We start from the raw sequence: 27,773 nt of genomic DNA, 5'->3' as shown, positions 1-27,773 counted from the left end.
TTACGCCACAGCGCTGTTGAATCCTCAATTCCGATTGGTCAGAAGGTGTTTAATAGCCCATAAGAGCAGACACTAGCACAGCTGCAAATTATGCGTTTATATTAACGTGTTGTAGTTTCTATAGTAACTGATAATCAGCTAATCCACATGGAGTGGTATGACAGATGCTGCACATAAAATAGATTTGAAAAAAATATCTTCATTTATGTGGTGCTTTTTTGTGTTAAGTTTTAGGGGGTTTTTTTATTTATTTAAATTTTTTTTACGTCAATTTTGTTTTTTGTGGGGGGATTTTTTTTATTATTATTATTATTACCTTAAAAACATAAGTATGCTGCTAATAAAATAAGTGATAACTTGTTTTTTTTCGTAGACTATAAAAATAATTAAGTTATTGTAATCGGAACTCGGAAAATCGCTGTGGTAAAAGTGGAATAAAATGCATCAGGACAGAGTCTGACAGGAAACTTATCAACTTTGAGACAGTAACTGTGCTTTCACACCATCGTGTTGATTTTCCTATAATCCCCCCCACACACACACCCCAAAAAAATGTATTCTTTACTTAATTTAACCCTAATAATATGTTTGTTTAGACTCATCAAAGCTGAAATATTCACAAACACTAGTTCATGATGTACTGGATTGAAGTTTGGCCGAATGCAATGTGACAATGACGCATTAAACTTTTTAGCTCCAATTGATCATTTCTGGCATATCAGACATTTTGATGTATGTATGTGTATATGTATGTTTGTACTATGTGCCATGATGCTCAGAAGCCTTGGGGTTCCTGGTTAAAGTCGACTCTGAATCCTGTGTCAAGCACTTTACAGAATTATGATTGTTATTAACTCTAATATATAAAAAGGAATAACAGCAATAAAATTGTACATTTTAAAAATGAGTCCTGTTGTTCTTGTAGGTTATTATAAAAGAAAATGAGGCCTAAATATAGAATGGGGTGTTCAAAAAGCACATACCAGTTTAATGTTCAAGGGGGTCCACAAACATTTGTTTATATAGTGTAATATATTGTGCATTATATTATATAAAACTAGGATTATGCAATGACCTGAATCCTCTGCTTCTTGTGGGCGTGGCCTGACCAGCTCTTCTAATAAATATAGGGTAGAGACTTTCACACTGGTGTATTAGGGGGCCAAGCACTAAAGGTGCAACACTACTTCTATTTGGTGAACCAATTTGCAAGTATGTTTATTCTATGCGTGTAACGGTATGCGTATTCGGACCGAAATATTTCAGTACAGGGCTTAATGTATTCCTTTGTACGTGCGGAACATAGTTAAAATCCAAATTCCCTAAACAAGACAGGGCTGGACGTCCTACCTCTTATGTATCTGTACTGTAATATCACCAATCATGCCATTTCTGTGAAAGGAGACTAATCACAAACTCAGGTGTGAATCTGATATTCAATATTGCAGATTTGCATGTTCCCAGGTTTCATATATTACCTGTTTAATCACACTCATTGAAGAACGACGATCACCACGCTTCATTGTTTTTATTCTTCTAAAAAAATTATTTGCATATTAAAAATTTGTTCATCACTGCTCTTTTCACCTATTCCACCATGTTCACATCAACAGCTTCAGGGCGATTTCTCTTGTAAACAATCCAGCTAAACCAAATGGAAGCTTGATTAAAGGATATAAAAAATTACAGTAGCACATCAAGATTTACAGATCGATTCCGATAGAGAACATGTGGTTGCATAGTATGTAACAGTTAGTGTTAAGGGGGAAAATAATTCAACGTTAAGAAAATCGTAACGAATTCAGTAACATCGTACCTGATTTCATTTTCTGAAACAGCAACGCAGGAATCAAACATAACATTTATGACTGGATTCGTGCTTCGCTAACGAAATCAGAACACTGTAAACCTTTTCACACACTGATCTGGAATGTTCCTAAATGTTTGAACCTCGCAGCTCCAGTGTGTGAGGTCACAGCTCTCTGTGTCCCACCTCATTGTTGAGCTGCTCGTTTTGGTTCACATCTGTCTCTGGTGCCTTCATGTTGGCGAAGTCGACTTCCCTCCTGAGCTGCTCCATAGGAGGCAAACCGTACACCAGGTTTCTCATCGCAATGGCAGTCATTAGAAACCTAGATGAAACGAAGAATCATTAATTTTTTTTGGGTGGAAAATGCAATAGAAACTTCTCTTTTTTCCTCATGATTAAGTCTCTCAAGGTTAGGTGAGTTTGACAACTGAATGATTTCTGCCAATGATCACAAAGCTCCAACCTCCCTGGATCTATCATGGCCTGTAAAGTGTCTCTAAAACTGAGAGTAGTTAAATCCAAGGACAACCAATATTCCAGACCTGAAACTTGTTTTCCAAAATGATATGTACAAGTACTAAATAAAAAACATATTGTACTTGTATTGCTGAATTCGGATTGGTCAGAAGGTCCACATTTCTATAGTAACTAACTTGGATAACTTGTTTCGAAGACAATGTAATCTAGGACTGATCAACAAATACAGTCAGGACAGGAGTTTTTGCTTTCCGGTTTCACAGCAACATGTTGCATGTTTTTGGCTTATTTCATTTTTTTAAAAGTGAATAAAATGAGAAGTAAAGACTATTTTTAGCTGGTGTGATGACAATGAGGAAGAAAGAGAAACAAAGAAGCAAATATTCCTGGCACTGAGATGGTTTCCTGAAGCCTTTTTTTTTTGTTAACAACATATTTTAAATGTTTTATAATAAATATTGGTTTCTAAATTCTAAATGCAGATAAAGATACAAATGACTTGACAGTCAAACAATTGGTTTGGTCAAAAAATCTCAAAGTTTCAGATTTAAGTAAGAATATGAAAAGATTAATGACGTTAATATCCAACATGACCTCAAAGACTTGTATGCATCAGATAAGAATGTATAACTTGTATGTATTAGATAAGTGTGAACACTTGCTAGGCAAATAGGGAACATGCTAATAACCAAGGCGAACAATAGTTTATTGTTAGCAACAATTCTATATTTAGAGAACGTAAAGCAGAGGGACTCAAACTTTTTCCTAAAAAGGGCCAAAACTTAATTTTCATTATACCAAACCGTAATATATTAAAATTAAAGCTGCTAGGGTTAGGGTTCCCCATATTTATGATTTCATAATATTCATAAATAAATTAGAAAACATTACTCTGGAATTTGCTACAGAAAACTAATAGTTTTATTTTCAAAATGTCCCAGTTCAATTAAACATATAAATAGTACTATATACATATAAAAACATCAAAAGAGTTATTTTGTACTATTATAATTAATGCCTAATATATCTAGTCAGGTTATAAGCTTTAATATGCTTTTAAGCTCAGTGACCTCTATTAAGAGACATAAAGCTGGAGCTTATTTTAAAAAAAACAAAATCTTTCCAGATTTTTTCTGAATTCAAACTCACTTATAGTCTCTACTTTTCATTTTATGTGTTATTTTAAATGTTAATTTACCAATGAGTGAATTACATGAATTATAATTTAATTAATGAATTACAAGTGGATTTTTTTCCCCTCTTCTCATATATGGCCAAATCAAAAGTCATCAAGTTTGTGCATTTCTGCCAAAGTGACATTGCATATGAGACAAATCTTTTAGAAAAACAAAACACATGCTGGAAAATTGCTATGAAAAGCCTTAATGAAAGAAAATGACACTGTTAGCATCAACTGTTATCTGAACAGTCATAGGTTCTCAGCAACACTAAGAATATATATGTACTGGCTGTTTCTCTTTTGCTCTGTGGTAACTTATTAGTTATAATTAGAGGTCGACCGATTGATTAGCGGGCCGATTTTTCCTATTTGTTTTAAATTAATCGACGGCAATTTTCGGTATCACGTCTAATTAAGAATTTGATTTTTATTACATGAAGGAAATAAATAAAAATCGCCCATCGGCTGTCCTGATTTCCAAATATCAGCATCAGCCAGAGAAAAACCCGAACCGGTCGACCTCTAGTTACACTGTAATTAGTGCCTATGTTGTGAATAAAAGTATCTACAGTATTGTATGGCAGGAACTGCTCCCATTTCTACGGTTTAGGTTTAAACCTTTATTAAATAAATCTAATTTAAATCTAAGAAATAATCAAATGTTTTTTGGAGTCTAATGAAAAAATCTGGTTTATCTGAACAATCTTACCCTCGCCGGATCATGTAGTACTTTTTCATGGTGAATCGGTTGAATCTTTCGAGCACAGAAGCCTCTCGACGTTTTTTCACATCCTGAATGCGCTTCTGGCGCTTAAGGAACAGTCGTACCAGTGGGTCTGTGGCGTTGACATCTGACCCCTCATCATCCAGACCGTTTATAAGCGGCTGCAGCTCAGGGGGCAGAGGCTCGGTCTCTGAAAGACGGGTTAAAATTGCGTATAAAGAAGAATTTTATTATCATATATCAGGAATTTCTATCCTCATAATTTATTCCTAAAGCCCCGTGATGGAATGAGGGTCCTTCAGTGATCTATACAATGCTTATTTCCCCATGTTAACAAATATCCGCTGTTTTTTGATCAGTCTTCACTGAAGCGACGAGGCTGTGAGCACTCACCGGTCCCGTTGCGGACTTTCTCCTGAATCTCCAAAAGCTTGGTGAAGTTCTGCTGCAGCGCCGCATCGGTGGTGTTAACGTAGATGTACATGTAGCAGGATGGGGCATCTGTTACAGTGTACACTTTGTGATATGCTCCAGCAGGAAGCTAGGTATCAAGAGATAAGGTTACACATCTATCAGACGGTAATTAGCTGATTAAATATATGCACATGTTCTGCATCATATTTACATTACTGGATGCTAATGCTGTGAACTCAGTGTTCTAGTTAAACGTGCATTCGTGAACACTACTTATACCTGCATCTTTTCCCCTGGAGTGAGTGTGTAGTTCTTCTTCTCATCCACTATTTCCACCTTCACGCTGCCCTGAAGGACCTGAACGCTGGTGTTCCCCAGATCCTCGCTCACATAGTTCTCTAGATGGAGGCCTGCCAACACGATGAGGTCAAATGCAATTAGTGCAGTGCTCTGGAATTCTGATGCAAATAGTATTAAGGTGTGTTTTCAAGGTTAAAAATAAAAAAAATAAATACATTTTGTTGAACCGAAAATGTTCATGTGCTTATAATATTGTCCATGTTAGCAAATCAGCACTATCTTTTTTTTCTCTCAAAAACCAAATCATATGGCTCCCATTTCACAAAGTAATATATCTCTGTACCTTTAATGTGAGTATGGAGACAGGTGTTTACCTGGAAAGTCAGCTATAAAGACCACCTCTGTCTGGTTATCCAGTGTCCCCTCAATCTCCTCAAATTTCGCCCTCCATGGCGACAAATCGACCAGCAGGGGCATTAGCCAGGGGTTGGTACGAAACGGAGACCAGTCTGCTTTTACAATATCGACCCGAGGGTCAAATATCCTACAGTCAGAGAAGGGGGAAAAATAAAAAAAAAAACAATGCGCATGAAGAAATTGCTGAGTAAGCGTTAATCAGTGTAATCTGGTTGACTTTTGAAGCCTTCACATAAGGTTTTTCACTTAAAAATCTCTACAGTGGTGACTGGTTTGTGATTCTATGTTTGAGTGACTCCTCATTGCCATGATTTTGCCATGAGAGAGCAAAGTGTAGGCCACAATGTATGCTTGTTAAGATTGAAATTCTGGATGGAATGGATGGTTGCATGTGTGAGCTGTATTGTAGGAAACTTGATCGAAGACCAAATTTTGAAAAAAAAAATCTAAACAAGTTTCCAATCACAGTATTTCTCATATGCATAATCTCCATTTTTGTAGATTATTAGCCACACCCATTTCTCTAGCTAATGCTCGTTCACCTCCTTCTACTTCTATACATTGATCTAAATTTGAAAATACTCCAAAATTGCAGCTGGTTCCCCCCTTGAATCCTTACCTCTGTTGGAAGCGGTCATTAATGGACACCCAGATGTCAAAGTAAATTTGAGGTTCGCTGATGTTGTAGCTGGGCAGAGTGCGGCTTAGGCAGGTGGCGTACTGCTTCAGCATGTCTCCATGATCCTTCCATCTCCGACTCTGAGTGAAAACCTGCAGTCACAGTTAAAGTGTTGTTTGGATGGAAGTTGGTAGTTTAATATACAGGGTATTTCCAACATCTGGAGCTACTATTAATAATTCATTTATTTAAAAAAACAAATGCATCATTTGTTTCAGTTTGTCCACATTATACATGAACCCATGTTTTTCAATAATCAAGCGAGTAGTGGGTAAAAATACCCCAGGGTTAAGGTAGCCGATCTCTCCTGTTACTCCATCTTTGTATGTGATTTTAACATGCTGGTGGGAGCGAGAGTGGACCATCATGTCCCACGAGTAGCCATACAATCCGTTAGTCCAGTTATTGTAGCCCTGTAATAAACCCAGAGATAAATACATCATCATTTTAATGTGTTAGATGTGTCACCCAGAACACAAGTGAGCTCTTTATGCAGAAAGAAATTACTTTTGTAATGAAATGGGAATAGGGCATGAAAAACTGCTCCATGATGTACACAATTGTGAAGATGGCAGCAATCTTGTGTCTAAAGCGTTGTGTGGAGGGTTTCGGAAGTGTCTGGGTGTCTGTTCGCGCCGTCGAGCTCCTTGACCCACTGGGATACAGACATGAGGCGCTCGGTTGTGGAGGCGGAGTCACAGTGGGCAGGATGGGCCAAAGGAAGCCTGGAAAGCGACCAAAGAAGCGCCTGGGCCAGTCGGCGTAGAAGAAAAGAAGACTTGTGGAAAGCATGGTGTAGGCAAACATTCCTGCAGGAATAAAAAAAATTAATATCAGAATAAATATATTGGATTGTATTAAAGAGAAGAAACATATTAATTATGGAACAGTAGGAATCTGTTGACCATGTGTTTGAACAGACCTAATTAAACTCCTTATTAAATGATAAATTGTTCATGATAATGAATTTTGCAAAACACCTATGAAGAAGTAGGCACTTTTTGATGATGAAACCTATCACTTTTATTTTTCCAGAATATAACATGCATCTTAAATGACAGCAATGTATATATGAGTTCTTGTATCATACATGTCTCTAAGAAAAATAATAATGAAAAAGGAAACAAAAGTAGGTCTCATTGGTTAAAGCTCTGGGTTAATGATCATAAGGATGGGGTTAAAGTCCCAGCACCACCAAGCTGCCACTATTGAGCCCTTGAGGCCCTCAACCCTAAGCTCTGATCCCAATTTCCTAACAAGTCCGGATATGAGAAATTTTATTTTGCTGTAATGTATAAACGAAAACTACATCATTCTATCCTTTTTTGAATCCGACCCTTTTACCTATTTCGAAGAGTTGTGAGTTCATGCAGTGAAAGTAGCTGACGAAGAAGAAGGCAATTGGACGTGTGGCATCGAAAAACAGCAGATAACCAGCTGTGAGATCCAGGATAAGACCTCCACCATGGACCACCATCAGACTGACCAACTCCACAGGCAGGATCAGCCTAATATTAACAATGTGCAATGTGGGAGTCACATTTCAGTTTTGGTATGAATTAATATCTTTTTAATGCAAGGGAAAGTACATCGTGAATTGTTCTTGATTCTAAAGGAAACAAGTGGACAAGTAATAAAGCACTGAATACATCTATTTTTAGTGGTACTTTAAATTACTTCCAAAAAAAAAACTAAAGGCAGAAATGTTAGATTATTTACTTGAAAGGGTCAAAAAGCCAGTGATGAGCTAGATTTTTCATGGAGTATCCCTCCACCCAATCAGCATCCAGCTTTTTCACCCCAGCAATGAAGTAGACAATGAAGATCTGTCAAGCAAATAAACAAACAAATTGAAGCATTCTACTCACCATGTCAGTGTAATGAGGGGTGATGGATAAATCTACATCAACACAACAAACCTGCGCTCTGAGCAGAGTATAATTCCACAACGGCACTTGTGCGTTCCTCTTACGAGGGTTACGGAGTCCATCGATTGACCTGCAGACCAGCACAAAAAAGATTCACTTCCTGTATATTAGACACTGAATTATTTAAAAAGGTAGAATACATTATTACTCCAAACAAAGGATGTTGGTACAGGACAGAGGTTAAAACAATCCTGCTTTTTTCTTTTTTTTTGCACAAAATGTGATCTTAAATCAGGATTAAGGGAACTTTTAAAAAATTTGACCCCGAGAAGCCTAGTTATTTTACCAGGAACATAAACTAGGAATAAAAATAAACGATAATTAAAGTCGAAAGTGTTTCAAGGGCATTTTAAAGAAATCGTTTAAGGGGACTGATCCCTATCTACATCCATCTTTTTACCAGTATCTGTTAGCATCCATGAGCGTGAGCTGGAAGCCGATGAGCCCGTAGAGGTACGAGTGATTGTTCCAGGCCGTTTTGTCCAGGAAGAAAATGTACCAGTAGGTGGAGATGAACATGAGGCAGGAGAAGCGATAAAAACAGCCGAGCATGATACCAACAGCACCTGTGTAACACAAAACGAAAAGAAAAAAAAAACAAATATGATCAGCCATTTGAACACGACTTCTTCAAGACTTGGCAGTATTTCTTAAACAGCGCCTCACATACAACCAGTTATTTAACTGATAACACAAAAATATACTATAGCTAAACATTGCAAACTGGCTGTGAAGATTAGCTTTTTGCTTAAGATATAATAATTACACTTTGGTCAGCTAGCAAACTAGAGGATTTATCATATACTTTCACTTACACGATACTTAATCTAAAGCTGCTGACTTACCTGAGATAAACTAGTTTGCTAAAGAATTAAATTGCTAGTTTTAAAGACTCAACTACATTTAAATTAGTTTGCCTCATGCTAGCTAGTGAACTTAGCAACCTATTCTACTTAGCCTACATGATCTGATCATTTTACTCAAGTAAACTGGCTTGCTTGAGATTTTATTTAATAGTTTCAACACAAAGAGCTACATTAAAAATTAGTTTGCTTCAAAATAGCAATATTTATTACATGCTTATTAAGCCTACGGGATGAATACATCAAACGACATCGCAATTGTTTTGCCTGGTGCTAACTACACGGCTATAAAACGTTGCGTTTTATTCACTCTTGCTGTGAGGATTGCTAAATAACGCTCTTAGATAATTATAAGAATTTAACCTTTTATATAAATATATGTATTTTGTTAACATTATTCATTCGATAAAACAGTTTGCCTAACATGTAGCTTGCTAACAGCTTATATATCATATTTATTACCTAGCTATTCATAAGATTTATAAGATAGTCTATAGACTAGCTAAGCTATTTATTAATCCAGCTAACATTAGCCTAGTGCAGATTTAGGTAGCGGGTGAGGCTTAGCTAATGTTGCTCAAGAATTAAATATTGTGTAATTAATACCAATAAAGGAAAAATCATCTTTGTGACCTCTCTATTGTTTTATATTTTTCACTTTTCCTGACTGTCTTAATATTTATATAAACATTCTGATTTATTAATATTACAGATTCATCCGTAGGGCCGTCTCTGAATATGTCGTATTTCTAATTCCTTGTGTCCTGGTGAGATAGGTCTCTGTGACAGAACACACTAAGGTCAGAGGTGATAAGACTCTCTCTCACGCTTTCCTTTTTATCTACTCCACCAATGCTTTTGTTCCCCTCCTCTGTACACTAAACTTTTCTAACAATTAGACTGGACTGGACATTTCCCCAGACTCCTTAACTGTTAAGATTTGACCTTCTTTACTGAATTTCTGACACAAGAATAGTAAATATTTAGCTTCTCTGACTCTCTCCATGACATCTGATAGTAAAGTGAAGTAATGTTAATGTTAGTTTGCTCTGTGAATTAATGATTAGACCAGGACTCAGGGGTTACACACTGAAGCAGAAATAACCTTACTGACCAAGGAACATCACCAGATAGACGAGGTACATCCAGTCCATAGGCAAAGGCTCCAGAAAGTTAAAGAGAGGAAAGCGGCACACAGGAGCCCCGTCCAGGTATTTGTAGTCCAGGTGACTGAGACCGCGTTCCTGCGTGATGTCTATGGCCATCAGCAGACCTGCAAATAGCACAGTAGTGTATCCATTAGACCAGCTGCACAGAATGAGAGGAGGAAGTGTGATACTTTTTCTCAATAAATAAATGACCATGATAAATATTTTTGTCTGATTTACATCATTTATTGGATGCCCTTATCTGGGATTTGAACTCATGACCTTCAGATTAGAAATCCAACATCTTCCCCGTTTGTTTGATTGGGTTCGCTTATGTCGTGACGTGTGTGAAAATCTGATAATGTTCTAAATCATATTTAGGTAGAAATAAAAAAATTAAAAAGGTTCAGAAACATTCAAGCACCTCTGTAGAAGAGAACCTCTGGACTGCCTGAGCAGAGGGAGAACTTTGCAGAAACTTTCCAACAACCAAGCAAATGTGTGGGATCTATGGAAGACATGATCACTGCGTCTTTCTGGCTTCCTGAGTCTGAAATGCCTCAATCAGACAAACGTGTGGATCTACAGAAGACATGATCACTACATCGTTTTGGATTCCTGAACCCATGGAGAACCCCTGGATTACCTGAGCCGGTGGAGAACATTGTAGAAACTTCCCAACACCCGAGGAAATGTGTGGGATCTATGGAAGACATGATCGCTTTGTCTTTTTGGCTTCCTGAGTCTGAAACGCCTCAATCAGAGAAATGTGTGGGATCTAAGGAAGACATGATCACTGTGTCTTTTTGGCTTCCTGAATTCCTCAATAAGGTTCTTAAATCACTAGAACACCAGCTCACCAAAGAGACACCGGAAGATCCCAAGCGATGCCGGGTCGGTGGGGCGATTCAGGAGACACACGAATCGGTCCCATGATGAGATGTCCTCCTTCTCAAAGCCGAACAGGCGCCACATTCGGCTCCTGATTTGCGGCCCTGTTGATTTGGGGTCCTTGCCTTGTCTTCTTCCTCCACATGACCCTTGGGGTTGCTTAGTAGATGGAGCACCTGTGAGTGTAAACAAATATCTTATGTTATGGCTTTGCACAGGATCCTGCAGGATGCCATCAGGTTTTTTAATCCTCTACATACTGCATTAGTAGAAATAACACTTTCAGGAAAAAGGAAATCATACAAAAAAAACATCACAAATCAGTGCATTTCACATGCAAGTCCATGAGTTCTAATAGAGGAGCTGAAATGCAATGCAGGGCTTATTTTTCTGCCCAGGTGCACTGCATGTGTTTACCTGGTTTGCGTGTGCTCGTGCCCGCTGCCATTGCCACCTCCGCTTGCACCGGATGTTGAAATCCCAGAGCGTGGATGTACTCTGGACACGTAATGCAATGGTCTACGTGTCAAACGGCAGCAGGATTACCTCCACTCCGTTTCATTTTATTCCCACCCGTATTGTGACAAGTGTCGCACTCGTTGCTTCGTCCGCCATATTGGAAAGGTCCACGTATTTTCAGTGCACAATTCTGACTCAATTTTTCTTACAGAGATAAAAATGTATATTTTTTAAACAGACTAAAATTGATTTAAATAAGAAATATCAGTCGATTAAAGAAACAAACAAAAAAATCGTTACGTTTTAGACACTTTCATGTGTGGCGTTAAGAATTCCGGCATTTTCTTTGGTTGCTACGGAAACGTTAAAAAAATCCCAATGGACCAATCCATGGCGACTGAGAGGTCTAGCTAGCCAATCACAGAGCAAGGAGTGGAGCTGAGTATGAATACGGGTAGGGGAAAAAAAAAACGCTGGTTAGTTGTGATCCAGAAAGCCGGAAGGAATTTGGCAGCTCTGTAAAAGTTCATTGGCTGAAGACAGGTAAAAGCCACGCCCATTATACGGTTATTGTAGCTCTATAGCGCTTATTGTGGATAAAATCTGTAATGACAATACAGTTTTCAAAATAAAAAAAAAGTTCACGTGTTCATATTAGAACAAAAAAAAAGAAAATACTTTTGCAGAATTGTTTTTACTTTCCACATATTTTTACGGAAGCGCATTGCAGTCACAGAAAGGATCTCATAATTATGACTTAATATCTCATAATTACGACTTAATATATCATAATTATGAATTAGTATCTAATAATTATGACTTACTATCTCATAATTATCACTTAATATCTAATAATTATGAGATCCTGACCCTGTTAATGCACCTTAATGTGCAGGTTTAACTGACTGCACCTCTGCACACAGTGGATCATAGCATCTTTTTATATATAACAACCTATATAAATAACAATAATACAATTTAATCATTTAATTATAATTATCTTTAATTTTCTATTACATCTTGTTGTTTGTACTTTGCTGCATGTCTTTAAACTGGATGCTGTAACATTATAATTTCCTTTGGGATTAATAAAGTACACTTATTCAATTAAATTAATTTATTTGTATAGCGCTTTTAACAATGAACATTGTCTCAAAGCAGCTTTACACAGATAATGTGGTGATAAAGAATGAATAAGATGTTCTTTATAAATGTAAGTTTGTCCCTGATGAGCGAGCAGGTGGTGACTGTGACAAGGAAAAAACTCCCTGAGATGGCATAAGGAAGAACCCTTAAGAGAAACCAGACTCAAGATGATCTAGGTTGCACTGAATGTCCATTTATTACAGATAAATGATGTTGTGGGGTACGGTGATGGTGATCAGAAGCAAACTGTAGTCCTGAGTCAGTGTAGCAGATTGTTGACATTAACTACAGTTCAAATCCATCCTCGAAGCTCCCGTTCTTACTCCGGAATTTCATGGAACCCCAAGGTGTTGATGAAAAATTATCCACAGAGTGGCCTCAATTCGAAGAGAACATCCAGAGGCAGGCCTGGACGAAGTGGGAAGATCTGAGGAGTGAAGAGGGACAGGAACAGTGGTCACTGAAACCTTAGGAGCATGTTTCACTCGACCGAGAGAGAAAGAGAGAGAGAGAGAGAGAGAGAGAGAGAGAGAGAGAGAGAGAGGTGACAGGAAGAAAAGGATATGGATTATTATGTTGTATGAAAGTTAAGGACAATGTACAGTTGGTGACTCTGGCAAGGCTTGCTATGACAGCATAACTAAAAGGGAGAACAAGATCAATCAATCAATCAATCAATCAATCTATCTATCTATCTATCTATCTATCTGTCTGTCTGTCTGTCTGTCTGTCTGTCTGTCTGTCTGTCTGTCTTAGTACTGAATATTAGTTTGTTCTCCAGGCCGGTAGGTGGCAGCACAGGCATGAACACGTTTCAGTCCAAATAAGAGAGAAACTGTTGTGTTTGTTGGGGTTTTGTTGAACATTTGGGACCTCTGTGTGCGTTTTCCTGCTTGTTGTCAGCAGTTTAGATTAAACTATTCTAAACTAGATTGGATTATAGAAACGTGTTCAATGTGTCCTTTAGTGTAGTATAGAAGTCTGAGTGCAGTGGTGTGGGAGGAAATTCCAGTCTGATCAACATCGCAGTGCATTTCTGGGTGAGAAATTTCATATTATTTTAATAAATGAATCCCAATAATTTCATTACAAATAATGTTTCTTTAGAGGATGATGATTTGTTTAGAATGATATTTTTCTTTCCTTTGCGGTTGTTGAGCAACTGAAACTAAACAGTTCACTTTCATGTACTTTATATGGGCTGTAAAATATTTGGGGGAGTCATAAAAGTTTATATAATATATAAAAGAAACAAGCTACTACTTATCAATATAATACTTACAAAAATTAATATATATTGCACCAGTTTTTAACTGCTGATCTTCTCAAAATATCCAAAAATGTCAGAAAAAAGAGGCTTCATCCCATTGAGCTTATGTTTATATACATATTTAAATGTGCTCATTTGCATATCTAATCTAATGAAATAAAAATTATAAGTTAGTTGTTTTTGGTGGTAGAAATTATCATCTTGTATGCAGAAAATCTTTCAGAAATTAAAAAAAATATATATCTGCTGTACAACCAAGAAGTCTAAATAAAACAAGTATAAAATCTGATGCAAACTTTATAAATATGAGCTGTTTTTTGAGAAACTTTTTCCTAATATGCTTCTCACTAGTGATTAGGATAATATTTTATGAACACAAGGTTGATTTTATTTTGTGCCGCCCTTAATTAGGTATTCTACACCTAGATATTTGCAAAACATAATAACTCAATTTACACAAATGAACCAGATTATATGTTTACACACACTGATTCCTAATACTTTTTATTACCTGGGGGATTTACAACCGCTTGTATATTTTGTATATACTGTTGTTCACGTCCCTTGTTTTTCCTCCTGTCCTATATGATTTTTTGATAGATATTCACTCTATGGACAAAAGTATATGAACACTGGATTTTTCCGCTATATGATCTTCCACAAACTGTTACCACAATATTATAGGCACTCGATTGTACAGGACGTCTTTGGACACGATAGAATGAAATTTCCCCTTTATTTGAACTAACCTGTTCTTGCATGACATTTCTCCAGCCCCATGAAGATATGCTTTACATAGGTTGGAGTGGAAGATTCTCTGCTATAGAGCTCTAAACCCTCAACCATATTAAACACATTCGGGATTAATGTGAATGCTGACTGAACCCCAGGCCTCCTCACCTTCACCTTCATCACTACCTGACTTAGTAGCTGAATGAGCACACATCTTCTCAAGCACATTTCAACATTTAATGAAACATCTTTCCAGAAGAGTGACGGTTATTATGACAACAAATGGAGACTGGGATGTTCACAGAAGCCTAAACCAATCTTATGCTCAGGTGTCCACAAACTTCTGAACATATAGTGTAGATATGGATGAATTGAGTTGATTTGGATACGGATATTTTTAAATTTTCTGTAATTGTCCTTAAAATGTATACAAACTCCAGAAATTTGTCCATGAGATTCTAATAATGATATGCATACACATCACAGGAGCTCATGGAGCCTAAAGCTTATACAGGAGAGAAAACAATTCACTAGAGTGGTCAATTCTTGTGCTATACTCTCAGAGAAACTCACATTTTAAACGTGTGTGTGTGTGTGTGTGTGTGTGTGTTGGCAGGACAAAAAACGATGGGGTCCCTCGGGAGTCGTTTTCAAGCTACTCCACACCGTCACGGCGAGACCGCACAACCCCACTGTGCAGGAAGCGCACACACCTGTGAGTGCAAGAAGAGGAAACGAAGCTCACGCTGCGAGTGTGACAGCGAACCCGAGGACGAGGACAGTTTGCTGGACACACCATGCAGGTCACACACACACACACACACACACACACACACACACACACAGACTGTTCTTTTATTTTCAAAATTATATCAATTCATATATTATTTAGAACAATTACAAAAGGACGGATTTGATTTGAGATGATTGGATGGATGGATTGATGGTTTGGAAGATTAATTTAGTGATTGATTTGAATGATAGACTGATCATTTGAGAGATTGAATAATTGGTGGATGGTTTGATTTGTTAATTGGACTGATGGACTAAATAATTGATGGAAAGATTAATTTGAGTGATGGATTGACTGATGGAGAGTTTGATTTAAGTGACTGATGTATAGATTAATTTGATGGATGGATATATAAATTGATTTGTTTGATGTATTGAAAAAGTAATGGATTGATTGGATGGATGGATGGATAGATAGATAATTTGATTGATTCAAAGGTTGGTTTGATTGATTTGATTGACGTGATTGACTTCTAGATTGATGGATTGATAGATTCATTGATCAATCTTAAAGAGAAATGGACACAATAGTTGGATACTCATTGTCATATTTAATACCCTTGGATATTATTCCTCATATGTTCTGTAATCTTTTTCATTTGACGGTTTTTAACTTTTTAAATGGTAAAACAGACAGAAACATATGTCTAATTTATAACTGATTAAATATTCATAATAATTAGTTTTTGCTTTTCTCCTGATTGGGCTGAAACAGGAAGAAGCTGAAGAGCACGTCTAAGTACATTTACCAGACGCTCTTCCTGAACGGGGAGAACAGCGACATCCGGATCTGTGCGCTCGGCCAGGAGTGGAACCTGCACAAGGTGTACCTATGTCAGGTACAGTTTCCTGTTGAATTCTTCATTCTGATTGGTCAGTAGGTGTTCAATAATGTTCTATAACAACTGTGACAAATCAGGGGTTCATAGTAAAATGCATTTGGTAATGTTTGTATAAACGGTATGACGTCTAGTTCTCAAACAGATAAACAGAAGTTTTTTATATAAGAAAATATTTATCTAGTGTTTGTATCTAGTGTTGTCACTGTCACCACAGAGAAAGAGAGAGAGATGTTGGAGAGACCTTACACTCCCAAGTACCTTTCTTAATCCACTAATCTAATAAAATTGTAGGAGTCTGCCTAGTCTTCGCTTAGATAAATATGTGTTTGTCTGCATGCATCATAAACATAAATAAAAATAATCATGAATTTACTTTCTTGGGACACTGCACACAGCTGAAAAGGCTCGGAGAAGCCACGTGTTATTATTTATATAAGTGGTTCTCCAAGTGTGGAGTGCGTCCCTCTAGTGGGGAATAAAGATATGACAGGTGGGGCGCAATAAACGGCAAGATTTAGAGTTCTTCATTAATCTTCATTTATGATTAGGTCTATTAAAGATAAGATTCATACAGTCAAAGTAACTACAAACAAACAATTAGGTCTTTAATGCAAGTAAATTAAAACATCAGCTGAGGTACCTAACTCAACTACACTTTTATTTTCTCTATTTTTTATCTTGATGCTATTTGATGTTATTGATTTGGAACTTATTTAAATACATTTTTTAAACTTAAACTCTAAAAAAGTTTATGTTTTAAGTTTTTAAACTTGAAGTATTTCATTATCATTTGTTGGAGTGTTGGAGGACAAGTGGGGTTTAAAAATCCAACCCCTCTAAGTGGGGTATGGCAGAAAAAGGTTTGAGACCCACTAATTCATATCATTGTCAGGATATATGTAAATGTAGGATCAGTGTGTGTCTTTAAGGTGTTATAAATATTTGTTGCCACAATGAGGGTCTGTCTTGTTTTCTGTACAGTCAGGATACTTCTCCAGTATGTTCAGCGGCTCCTGGAAGGAGTCCAACATGATGGTCATCCAGCTGGAGATCCCAGATCAGAATATCGACACAGAAGGTGAGACGGTGTCAGTTACAATAATTACAGTCATTTCTTTTTGCTTTTTCTGTGCTGAATCAGTAAACTGGATTGTGCATCCGTGCACGTGTGTGTTTAGCCCTTCAGGTGGTGTTTGGCTCCCTCTACAGGGACGATGTTCTGATCAAACCTAGCCGAGTTGTCAGTATCCTGGCCGCTGCCTGCATGATCCAGCTGGTCAGTGCACTTTTGTATCATCAGGAAGTTAAGATTTATTGTTTCTGCTGAATTAGAGAGCGTTTCTGTATCATTTCACACAAAGCCAGCTCCATGAAGATGTGCTTTACATGCTTTGGATCTTGAACTGGAAGATCTTCAGTTGCCTGCTATAGAGCTTTAAAATCAATTGAACACTTTTCGGATTAATTGCTTTCGGTCTCCTTTTATCCCAAAGGGAATAAAGAACAACAACAAAAAGTGGTTATAGGTTGAAGAGTGAAAAAAATCTAGCCTACCAGTACCAGTCCTGACTTTATCAGTACCGCACCCTGTGGCTGAATGAGCACAAATCTAGACAAGCACACTCTAAAATCTAGTGGCTCATCTTCCCAGAAGAGTGGAGCTTATTATAACAGCAAATGGAGACTAAATGTGGACTGAGATGTTCAAAATATTTATACCAATCTTCTAGTCAGGCATCCACAACTTCTGTCCATATGGTGTTTGTGAAACGCCTGTACAGTACAGGAACGTACGCATTTCCAGAAGTTTCAGTGTAGATGATCAACTTTTGGAAAATGGAGTGGGAAATGGATTTGAATTCATCCGGATTAGCGTAGACGTAGCCTAAATAACTCGCAGTCTTCATAACAAATTTTCTATGCACGTGTGTGTGTGTGTGTGTGTATGTGCAGGATGGGTTAATCCAGCAGTGTGGTGAAACCATGAAAGAGAACATCAGTGTGAAGACGGTGTGCGGTTTCTATGCCGCTGCTAACATGTACGGCCTGGACTCTGTCACGAAGAAGTCAGTTTCGGTTTATACTCCGAGCCATTTATTTATTTATTTTTCTACATGGCTTTATGATCCGAGTGTTTCTGTGCTTTTCAGGTGTTTGGAGTGGCTTCTCAATAACCTGATGACTCATCAGAATGTGGACCTCATGAAGGAGCTGGGGTATCTCTCTCTCTCTCTCTCTCTCTCTTTTAATTCAAACATTAGTGAATTCTATCACTTGATATACATATTCGACATGTTTAACGTTTTTTTGTTTGTTTGTTTCTGAAGGGTCGAAATCATCGAACAGCTGATTCAGTCGTCTGATCTTTTCGTCATGCAGGTGGAGATGGACGTGTACACTGCTCTAAAGAAAGTGCGTCCGTCTTGATGTTAAACCACCATTAAATGAGTTTTTTTTTTTTTTTTTTTTTCATATTTTTGCTACTCAATTGTCCTTTTTTTTCTTCTTCTGTTTTTATCATCGTACAGTGGATGTTCCTGCAGCTCAATCCATCATGGGATGGTCCCATCAAGCAGCTTCTTGTCGATGCAGATACGTGGCTCTGTAAAAGAAGAAATGGTATGATTGCTGGCTTTTTTTATTGTGTTTTTTGAGTAATGGATTTTGTAGTTGTAGTTTGTTGTAATCTGTTATTTTCCGTCATAATTTTGCCCTGGGTTTCAACTAAAGTTTGTAATCCTGAATATCTGATCTACAGCGGATATAAAAAAACTCTGTTAAAATTGCACTGATGTAAAAACTGATTTAGATCTTTATGGTATTATAGTTATATAGTGTACAGCATTATAACACGTAAAGTGCTGGATTTACACCCAAATTTGATAATATGAGACCCGGACTGTAACCAGCAGGGGGTGTTAATGTTCTAATGCGCAGGTTTATTTTTTTCTAACTTAAAACTTGTGCAGGTGTGTGCGGGTGTGTGTGTGTGTTTGTGTGCGGGTGGTATGAAAAAAACATTTTCTTCTCTTCTTACAAGAAAGTACTTTTTATCAATGTTTACACACTTGAAAATAGTCCCCTTGCACAGCAATTCCAGCATTCCTGACAATTCTAAAATGTGTCCTAGAAGTCTTTTTTTAAAGCGTGTTAAGCACCTTTTACTATTCTCACTGGATCTCCGCACTGAAGTCAAATCATTGCTCTGGATCTTCGTCTTCGAGAAGAGGGCGAAGTCTGCAGGAGGAAAGTCTTTCGAGTAGGCTGGGTGCGTAGGTGAGATCATGTTGTTTCTGGGAGCAAGTCACGTGTGAGGGAAAACTCGGTGGCAGAATGCACATGTGGTCAGAATTGCAGACGTGGTAATGCACGTAGTTGGAATAGCACCAGGACGATATCTTTTGGCACACTGACTTATGAGGGTTGGTGCTCCTTGTGACTGTGCATGCAACCTTGTGCTGCCATCTGTTGGCGTGTAACAAAACTAGTCTTGAAACTTTTTGAATAAGTACAGAGAGTATACAGTTATACTCCCACTCGGGGAGGTCTTAACATTTTTCTCCTATAATCACTGGTTTATAACAGACCACAACTCAACATGATAGAACAGTTTCATTTGTAGTAAAGAGCTTGATGTTAGCTCATGAGCTTTTTTGTTCGCAGATTAAACAAGCTTTGCCTGAGCTCCATGTCTTTTTGTAGCCTTGGAACATGACATGAGATAGTCAGACATCCCTCTTATCTATTAGGTTAAAGTCTGCATTTTTCCAAAAATGTTTATATTGCAAAACTGTGCATTAGCACCCCCTGCTGGTTAAATGTATATCCTCTCCGGTTAGGGTTTCAGTAATTGAGCACTGGAAACATTGTTATAGCATTGTAATAATGTGGCATACTATCAAATTCCAAGCGCTTTTTAGTTTTGTACATCATGGTACTGGAAAATCTTTCTTTAGTTGGTAGGAGAGCAGCAGTTGCTCTTTGTTCTTTATATATTTTATATATATAGTGTGGGTTTTTCCTACAGAGCTGAGAGAGGAGGAGCCGTTCCTGTGCACGGAGCAGGGCTTGCCTTTCACCCCTGTGTTCAGGCACATCCGTCTGCAGTACATCATCAACGACCTGGCTTCCGCCCGCATTCTCGAGAGGGACAACATCATTCCACCTGGTAAGATCCCTGCCGTCGGATTACAGTGGCTTTACCATATCAATCACCAACAGCAAGTTATGAATTATCCTTGTTTTGAAATGTATACCAAGACATGTCAGGTCTTCAAAGCACAAAGGTTTTTTTTAGCTTTACCAAAAGCTCATGCTCAGACATGCTCAGACATGGAGAAGTGGTAGCTCAGTGTTTAAGACTGATCAGGGGTTTAATCCCCAGTATCCCCATGCTGCCACTCTTGTTGCGGATCCTGCGTTCTGACCCAAGCTTCCTAGCGAAGAAAGTATTTCACTGTGGTGTAATGCACATGTGACAAGTACAAAGCACGTTTACCTTCGCACCTTTAACTAGTCATCTGAATACAGTCATCAGACACAGCTTCATGATGATGTACACAACTTCCTGTTCTCTCTTTTCGTCTTTTTTTTAAGACTGGTTGTCGAGAATATACAAGCAGCAGTGGTTTGCCATGCTTCGTACAGAGCATGACAATGACAACGGGTGAGTGGGATCAGACCTAACTGACGCAGTGAAGTATTGCAGTTTGCAGTCTTATGCCTCTAATTTTCAAAACATGCTGTAGCGGAGCTGTAGCAAATATTCTAATCACATCCATTAATGTAAAGTAGGTTGATGCAATTCGCATCTCGATGCATAGCCAAAGATACGATACATTAAGGATATATACGAAGCAGCTAGCTATGCTATACTATATAATTCACCCCAATATGATGCAGTGAGATCCGATTTCGATTTGAATCAACACAGTGCGATTCAATGCAATGCAATGCAATGGGGAAAAAAAAAAAAAAAAAAAGATTCCCTGCAATTCAATATGGTTCAGATATTTCTTTTGTTCAGACAGACAGCAAATCATAGATTTACACCTTCTAATGCATGGCCCCTTTACAAACAGGTCTTTTGAAGTGCAAAAAAAATAAACCAGGCGTTCTTTTTCTGTTGTGTCTGCAGGAAGTTACAGCTCTACCTCTGCCATGTTAATCTGTATTCTATGTGAATATCAGGACACGCCTTGGCCTCCGTAGCGTTGCGATATTCACGTAGCAGCAGTGGTGCTGAGAGAACGCGCTCGAGAAACATTTTAGTGAGGAGAAATCGATCTACATATAAAATATTGGTCACAAATTATTGGTCACTTTCTAAATATTATAGGTATAGCGCATCTACTAATAATTATATATAAATCAAATATTTAATCAAATAAAAACGATGCATCGCAGTACAAATGCCAACTTGTATCCGATGCACGTTTTTTAATCGGATGCATCACCATCTTTAACTTTTATGCCGTTGCGAATTTGTGATTCCATCCCTACTATAAAGTATTTATCTTAAAGAAGCTAATCAGATAAGAGAAAGAGACATTCACTCACAAAAAAAAAAAGAAAAAAAGATATGCATTATCTTGGATTTCCTGGTCTAATTGGTGTTCTCTCCATGTGTCTATGCATGCGTTAGACCCCAAGAGGCCAATAAGGAGGAATTTGAACAGAACAGCATGCGCTGCGGTCGAAAGCTGAACAAAGACGGTGACGTAAGTCTGCTAGTTATTAATACGTTGTGATATTATATCATATCAAATATCATAAAGAGTTGAATGAGGTAAAAAAAAAAGTGAAGTGGAAAAAAGAAGTGAGGTTCCTCTCAAGGGTTCTTCCTTATGCCATCTCAGGGAGTTTTTTCTTGCCACAAGTCACCACCAGTTTGCTCATCAGGGACAAACTTACACTTATAAACATCTTATTTATTCTTTATCACCACATTATCTGTGTAAAGCAGCTTTGAGACAATGTTCATTGTTAAAAGCGCAATACAAATAAAAATGAATTGAATTAAAAGAAGTATCTCGCCCTCAGTACTGCTGGAGATGGACAGGCTTTAATTATGGGTTCGATCTACTGGTCACCTACACCAACCGCTTCATCGTGTTCAAGAGGAACACGCTCAGTCAGCCGTGCGGGGGTGCGGTCAGCCTGCAGCCACGACGACACCTTGCTTTCAGGTGAGCTGCCCGGAGAAATAATAAGTGTGAGTGTTTAATAATTGTAAGTGTTTGTTTCTAGCTATGTTCTTCATTTTCTATTTGCGCGATTTTTCTCTTCTTCGTCGGACAGGTTACGGTTGGCATCGTTCGATGGCTGTGGCAAACTGACCTGCAGCCGATCTACAGGCTACCAGCTGCTCACTCTGGAGAAAGATCAGGTTTGTTTGAAACAATCGCCACCTGCACGTTAGTGATATTCTTTTAAAAGTTCTAAATATTGCATCACATCGCATGAGCCAATCAGCTTTCAGTATGCAAAACTAGAGCCAAGTAACACTGATTTAACAGGCTTGTTTGTGTGTGTGTGTGTGTGTGTGTGTGTGTGTGTGTGTGTGTGTGTGTGTGTGTGTGTGTGTGTGTGTGTGTGTGTGTAGGAGTACGTGGTGATGAACCTGGACAGTCGGCTCCTGTCTTTCCCACTCTACGTCTGCTGTAACTTTCTGTACACATCCCCTTCCCCTGAGCGCCGGGTCGATGGCAGAGAATCAGAAAGCAGCTCCCGCAACAAGTCGTGACCCTCCGGCCAATAAGCCTCCGTCTTGATCTTGTGACATCATCACTTCCGAGCACTCACTTTTGTTTTTTGTTTTGTTTTGTTTTTTTAACCATTAGATTTCTATTACTTTTTTATTTTTTTTTTATTTTACATTTTTTAATTGTATACTGATTTTTTTATTACTTTTATATTTATTTCAGATATTTATAACAGAATGATTTTGTTATAATTAAACCCAAAAGACGAACCACAGACACGCTGAGTGCACGTGTCCTCCGTTGTGTAAATGCCGTTTTCTTTTTTGTATAAAGTTATCCGTCTCCTTTTGTTCGTTTACAGCTTCAAATTTTTGCCAGGCATTTCTATTTATTCAGTCTCTTTTTTTTGTACTGTTTAAAGAATAAGAAACAGGTGCTGGTGCTTTTTTTTCTTATGTATATAAATATATAAACAGGATGCTCCTTCCAGTGCAGCTCCATCACACACATCTGAACAATCGGACTTTCCAGACGTTTGCGTAATTCTGTAACGGTATTATAGTGTGTGTGTGTGTGTATGTGTGTGTGTGCACCTGATCTTGAATGTGTCATGGTTTAAACCTTAACGGACCAAAATGACATCGTCGTTATTGAGGTGTGTGTGAGAGACGAAAGACGCAAAAGATAATAAAAGGATAAACAGCATCTTGAAGCCCAGATTTCTGTTTGCTTTTACTGGTTTAAAAAATAAAAAATATATATATATATATATATGTTCTCTATACAATATTTTTATAAGAAAATCCTCAGCATTACTCACCAAGACATTTTACTATTCACTCATCAGCCATATATTCATTGTTTGACAGTAACAAAGTAAATGTAATTCGTTACTGTACTTAAGTGGCTTTTTTGTGTCCAAATATTTCCATTTGGGGAAACTTTAACTTCACTACATTTCAGAGTCAAAGAGATTTTTACTTAACTACATTTTGTAAAATCAGTCGTTCCTTTTTATTTATACGGATAAAAACTTGACTGGTCAAACATGCGTCAAGTCACCAATCAGTGTAGAGCTTTTTAACTGTAGCATGAACACAGTTCAGCATCAGTTCAACAGCAAGCAGAACATTTCCAGAGGAATATATAATGGAAGGAAGTCCTGACTCGAACTTGCCACATCACCTTTGGCCTTTTTTGCACAAAAAAAAAAGTATTCATTTAAAAGAAGGTTTTGGGCTCAATCATTTTAATAGATATCAGTGTTTGATATGTTAGTTGACTTAAGCAAGATTCTTGTGACTAAAATGATAATAGAACCATTATAGCCATAATAGATCATACTACTTTGATACTTAAGTACATTAGAAGGCAAATACTTTTGTACTTTCTCTCAAGTGAAAGTTTAAAGGGAGCAATTTTACTGTAGTAATATTTTACCACATGTATCTCTACTTTAACTTAAGTACCTGGTTTGTGTACGTCATCCACCACTGCACAGCTGATTTGCATTTGGCTCCGCCCACAAAACTCCATAAAAGGCAAAGCTCACATTGAGCTGAAAATGTTTTTTAGAATTAACATTTTCATATGCAAACGATGAATCGATTTGTTCATAACCCATTAATGTGTATGAGGATGACACATGCCTCAAATCTTCTACATTTTTAACCTTACCGCTTGCACTCGCATGACACATTCAAACCGCCAAATCGTTTCATTTCACAGGTTTTGTTTTATTGTCTTTACAAAAAAACAAACAAACAAACAAAAAAAACGGTGGAGGTGGACAACGGATCATAACACGCTAGTTTTGTCACAATACAATAACGCTGATGAAGAAATCCACCATGAAGCTCAAGCTTTCTGGGATTAATCCTTCACATATTCATCACTGTGGTATAGAGTCGAGGTTCTCCTTTAGACGGCGGGTCATACTGGGAAGCAGGCTGAGGTGTTCGTCTATGCAGCCCCCCACACACTTCTCCATTAGAGCTCGCACAGCAGGCTCCTTCGCCCCCGAGTCAAACAGATCTTTGGCTTTATCGTTACAGTGCATAGTGCATCGTGTGAGACGATCCTGAAAGAGAGAGTGAGTATTCTTATTTTTAGATACAGTGTCTGAGAAGTTTGGAAACCCCCAGGGTTTTTTTTTTTATGGTGTTTGATACACATGGATGTTCCTTTTGTTTCTATGCAACAAGCCAGGTAAAAGAAAAAACAAGAATTAGACATTGCATGACAAGATTCTGTGTAGTCAAAATTGGACCATTTTGTCTCTAACAAAAGAACTTCTGTAAGATGAAGAACAGGAGAGATGATGTAAGCAGACTGCCTCATCCCCACAGTCAAACATGGAGGTGGAAGCTTAAAGATTTGGGGTTGTTTTAAAGCAGGAAACGTTGGAGAATTATTCCTGAAAAAATGAAAGGAACCAACATGGCAACAAATCCATACTTCAACACCATGCAATTCCGTCTGTACGGAATAAAAATAAAGTGGAACATCTGGACATTATAGTTGTTTGTTCAAAATTAAATGTTCATTCTGTTACATGACCAAGTTTGTTGCATAGAAAAAAAAGGAAGATAAATAAAACATAAGGTCCTCAGCATGGACGCATTTCATTGCATGTGCATTTACCTGAAACTTTTCCAGCTCGCCAGTGACCAGTCCCTGCGCTTTAGCCAGAGGTGTGTGACAGCGGTCTATACACTCATGAACCTGACTCATAGAGTCGGTCGTGCGGTCGCAGCAGTCTGCACTGCACCGGAACATCCGGCCCTAAAAGACACATTTACAAAAAAAATGTGATGATACAATACAAGTTTTATTATCATCAAAAAAGTGACATGTTCACTGTGTCTGTATGAAAGATGCACCTATGAGGACACATTTTTGTGATCAGATCCAGTCAAATATACCAGGACAAGGAAACGCACGCTGCACAATAATTAATCCTTTGGAAACATTACCTGCTGTAAGAAATTAATAGGTGACGAGTGATAAAGCTGCTCTTCTGCCCTGCATTCAAATGCGCAAGTCTGATCAGACCACATTACAACTGGACGTTCTGGGAAAGTTGTATCATGAATGCAGGATATGACAAACATATAAAAGATGACGTAAATGCCTTCATGTGTGTATTCAAAGTTTTCTGAGTAGGAAGAATGTATAGTGTCATTATGGTAAAATATGAACTTTTTTTTGCCATCAGCCTCTGATCTAATCTCCTTTACCTACAAAGAAAATAAATATTAAATGGAGAATAAATATATTTCCATTCAAATCTAATAAAGAACAGGCCGAAATCTAAATCTGATTATTCTTCACACGCTGATGTTGAGTTACAGCATGATGTAAACATGACGATGTTTGTTCTACTGGAATACTGGAAAACATACAACAACAGTAGGAAACAGTATCTTAGTCTATAATACTCACTGCAGGTGAGTGGATGAGTGGATGGTTGAGTGGATGTGTGGATGGTTGAGTGGATGGTTGAGTGGATGGTTGAGTGGATGGTTGAGTGGATGTGTGGGTGAGTGAGTGGATGGTTGAGTGGATGTGTGGATGGATGAGTGGATGTGTGGATGGATGAGTGGATGTGTGGATGGTTGAGTGGATGTGTGGATGGATGAGTGGATGTGTGGATGAGTGAGTGGATGTGTGGATGGATGAGTGGATGTGGATGAGTGTGTGGATGGTTGAGTGGATGTGGATGGATGAGTGGATGTGTGGATGGTTGAGTGGATGTGTGGATGGATGAGTGGATGTGGATGAGTGAGTGGATGTGTGGATGGTTGAGTGGATGTGTGAATGGATGAGTGGATGTGTGGATGGATGAGTGGATGTGTGGATGAGTGAGTGGATGTGTGGATGAGTGAGTGAATGGTTGAGTGGAAGTGTGGATGAGTGAGTGGATGTGGATGGTTGAGTGGATGTGTGGATGGTTGAGTGGAAGTGTGGATGAGTGAGTGGATGGTTGAATGGATGAGTGGGTGGGTTAGTGAATGTGTGGATGATTGTGTGGGTGGGTGAGTGGATAAGTGGGTGGATGTGTGGATGAGTGTGTGGATGGTTGAGTGGATGTGTGGGTGGGTGAGTGGATAAGTGGGTGGATGGTTGAGTGGATGTGTGGATGAGTGAGTGGATAGTTGAATGGATAAGTGGGTGGGTTAGTGTATGTGCGGATGGGTGAGTGGGTGGTTGAATAAGTGATTGGATTATTGGGTTGGTGGGTGTGTTGGTGAATGAGTGGATTAATGATTGGATGTGTGGGTGGGTTAGTGAATGTGCGAGTGAGATGACTGGGTGGGTGAATGAGTGTTACCTGCATTTTCCGAATATGATTCCTTTCCAGGGTCTGCACCATCTCCTCCGCTGCCTGCTGTACTCTTGCTTGCTGAGCCTCCGCCATATTCCCTAATTACTACTAGATAAATTACTGTATAAATCTAAGATCTGCCAATAAAACTAACCCCTACAGTGAAGCGTATCTACGCTAGCATGTTAAAATGCCAGCATCAATAATAACACAGTGTTGCATTCACTGCGTCACGTGCAAACGTTGTTCAATAAAACCAATCGTGTATTTTTTAATTATTATTATTATTGCTCAGTCTTCTGTAAGGTCACCTCTCCGACAGTGAAGACATGAGGGACAGGGTTATACCATGCCGCTTCCGGATTTAGGACCGCGCTATTTCCGCTTTTCCTTCTTCTTCGTTTTCTGTTTATTTTGTGCATTTCCGCCTCCAAACGTGGAGCAGCTCGTACATGATCTATATCGGACTTGTGGTACGTATTTAATTAGAAATGTGTTTTAAAAACGACTTTAAATGCTTTAAACAAAGTAAAAAATAATAACGATCAAACGATATAAACCTAAATTACAGTGTACACACCATTTGAATCGACCTCATTTCAAATGTGATTTGTTTTCAGATGTAAGGCGAAGAGCGACTAGCCAATTACAGTGCAGATAATTAAAAGAC

General features: G+C 38.1%; 3 protein-coding genes across 5 annotated transcripts; 1 reads left to right on the top strand and 2 right to left on the bottom strand.

The window, feature by feature from the left end:
• Positions 1-1,513: 1,513 nt before the first annotated feature.
• ggcx (gamma-glutamyl carboxylase) lies at positions 1,514-11,405 on the bottom strand. Of its 3 annotated transcripts, XM_046861984.1 has the most exons (16): positions 10,801-10,941; positions 10,587-10,718; positions 10,365-10,448; positions 9,907-10,065; positions 8,330-8,495; positions 7,921-7,999; positions 7,721-7,827; positions 7,346-7,509; positions 6,509-6,810; positions 6,283-6,414; positions 5,942-6,093; positions 5,280-5,449; positions 4,885-5,015; positions 4,585-4,732; positions 4,177-4,381; positions 1,514-2,132 (listed from the first exon to the last, which is right to left on the bottom strand). In XM_046861984.1, exons 2-16 carry the CDS (start codon positions 10,654-10,656, stop codon positions 1,973-1,975), a joined length of 2,229 nt encoding a protein of 742 aa, XP_046717940.1. In that variant the 5' UTR covers positions 10,657-10,718; positions 10,801-10,941; the 3' UTR covers positions 1,514-1,972. The 3 variants fall into 3 exon arrangements, with proteins under 3 accessions (XP_046717940.1, XP_046717938.1, XP_046717941.1); XM_046861982.1 differs by lacking the exons at positions 10,365-10,448; positions 10,587-10,718 and adding an exon at positions 11,249-11,405 and having other exon boundaries at positions 10,801-11,007; XM_046861985.1 differs by lacking the exon at positions 10,365-10,448.
• A 1,848-nt stretch (positions 11,406-13,253) lies between these two features.
• gmcl1 (germ cell-less, spermatogenesis associated) lies at positions 13,254-23,481 on the top strand. Its single transcript, XM_046862050.1, has 15 exons — positions 13,254-13,476; positions 15,055-15,241; positions 15,946-16,069; positions 17,054-17,150; positions 17,251-17,348; positions 18,026-18,138; positions 18,223-18,288; positions 18,400-18,484; positions 18,601-18,691; positions 20,100-20,240; positions 20,669-20,738; positions 21,717-21,792; positions 22,115-22,260; positions 22,373-22,460; positions 22,677-23,481. The coding sequence occupies exons 2-15, from the start codon at positions 15,066-15,068 to the stop codon at positions 22,815-22,817; spliced, it is 1,512 nt and encodes a 503-aa protein (XP_046718006.1). The 5' UTR covers positions 13,254-13,476; positions 15,055-15,065; the 3' UTR covers positions 22,818-23,481.
• A 1,010-nt stretch (positions 23,482-24,491) lies between these two features.
• On the bottom strand, positions 24,492-27,699 carry fam136a (family with sequence similarity 136 member A). Its single transcript, XM_046861919.1, has 3 exons — positions 27,110-27,699; positions 25,420-25,560; positions 24,492-24,856 (listed from the first exon to the last, which is right to left on the bottom strand). Exons 1-3 carry the CDS (start codon positions 27,194-27,196, stop codon positions 24,668-24,670), a joined length of 417 nt encoding a protein of 138 aa, XP_046717875.1. The 5' UTR covers positions 27,197-27,699; the 3' UTR covers positions 24,492-24,667.
• Positions 27,700-27,773: the final 74 nt, after the last annotated feature.

Source organism: Silurus meridionalis, chromosome 11, assembly GCF_014805685.1.
Source record: "Silurus meridionalis isolate SWU-2019-XX chromosome 11, ASM1480568v1, whole genome shotgun sequence".
Classification (NCBI taxonomy): domain Eukaryota; kingdom Metazoa; phylum Chordata; class Actinopteri; order Siluriformes; family Siluridae; genus Silurus; species Silurus meridionalis.
The sequence above is the reverse complement of the archived record's forward strand: the minus strand, read 5'-3'. Positions and strand labels throughout refer to the sequence as shown.

What these genes read in the sequence shown, in the direction of transcription:
- gmcl1 (XM_046862050.1), top strand. Translation starts at nt 15,066, where the DNA reads ATGGGGTCCCTCGGGAGTCGTTTTCAAGCTACTCCACACCGTCACGGC. An exon ending in TTGCTGGACACACCATGCAG is followed by an intron (nt 15,242 to 15,945) that starts GTCACACACACA and finishes GGGCTGAAACAG; the next exon opens with GAAGAAGCTGAAGAGCACGT. An exon ending in TCACTCTGGAGAAAGATCAG is followed by an intron (nt 22,461 to 22,676) that starts GTTTGTTTGAAA and finishes GTGTGTGTGTAG; the next exon opens with GAGTACGTGGTGATGAACCT.
- fam136a (XM_046861919.1), bottom strand. Translation starts at nt 27,196, where the DNA reads ATGGCGGAGGCTCAGCAAGCAAGAGTACAGCAGGCAGCGGAGGAGATG. An exon ending in ATCATATTCGGAAAATGCAG is followed by an intron (nt 25,561 to 27,109) that starts GTAACACTCATT and finishes TGTGTCTTTTAG; the next exon opens with GGCCGGATGTTCCGGTGCAG. An exon ending in GCGAGCTGGAAAAGTTTCAG is followed by an intron (nt 24,857 to 25,419) that starts GTAAATGCACAT and finishes TCTCTCTTTCAG; the next exon opens with GATCGTCTCACACGATGCAC.
- ggcx (XM_046861982.1), bottom strand. Translation starts at nt 11,279, where the DNA reads ATGGCAGCGGGCACGAGCACACGCAAACCAG. An exon ending in CTCACAACTCTTCGAAATAG is followed by an intron (nt 6,811 to 7,345) that starts GTAAAAGGGTCG and finishes TTATTCCTGCAG; the next exon opens with GAATGTTTGCCTACACCATG. An exon ending in CTTTATAGCTGACTTTCCAG is followed by an intron (nt 5,016 to 5,279) that starts GTAAACACCTGT and finishes TCGTGTTGGCAG; the next exon opens with GCCTCCATCTAGAGAACTAT.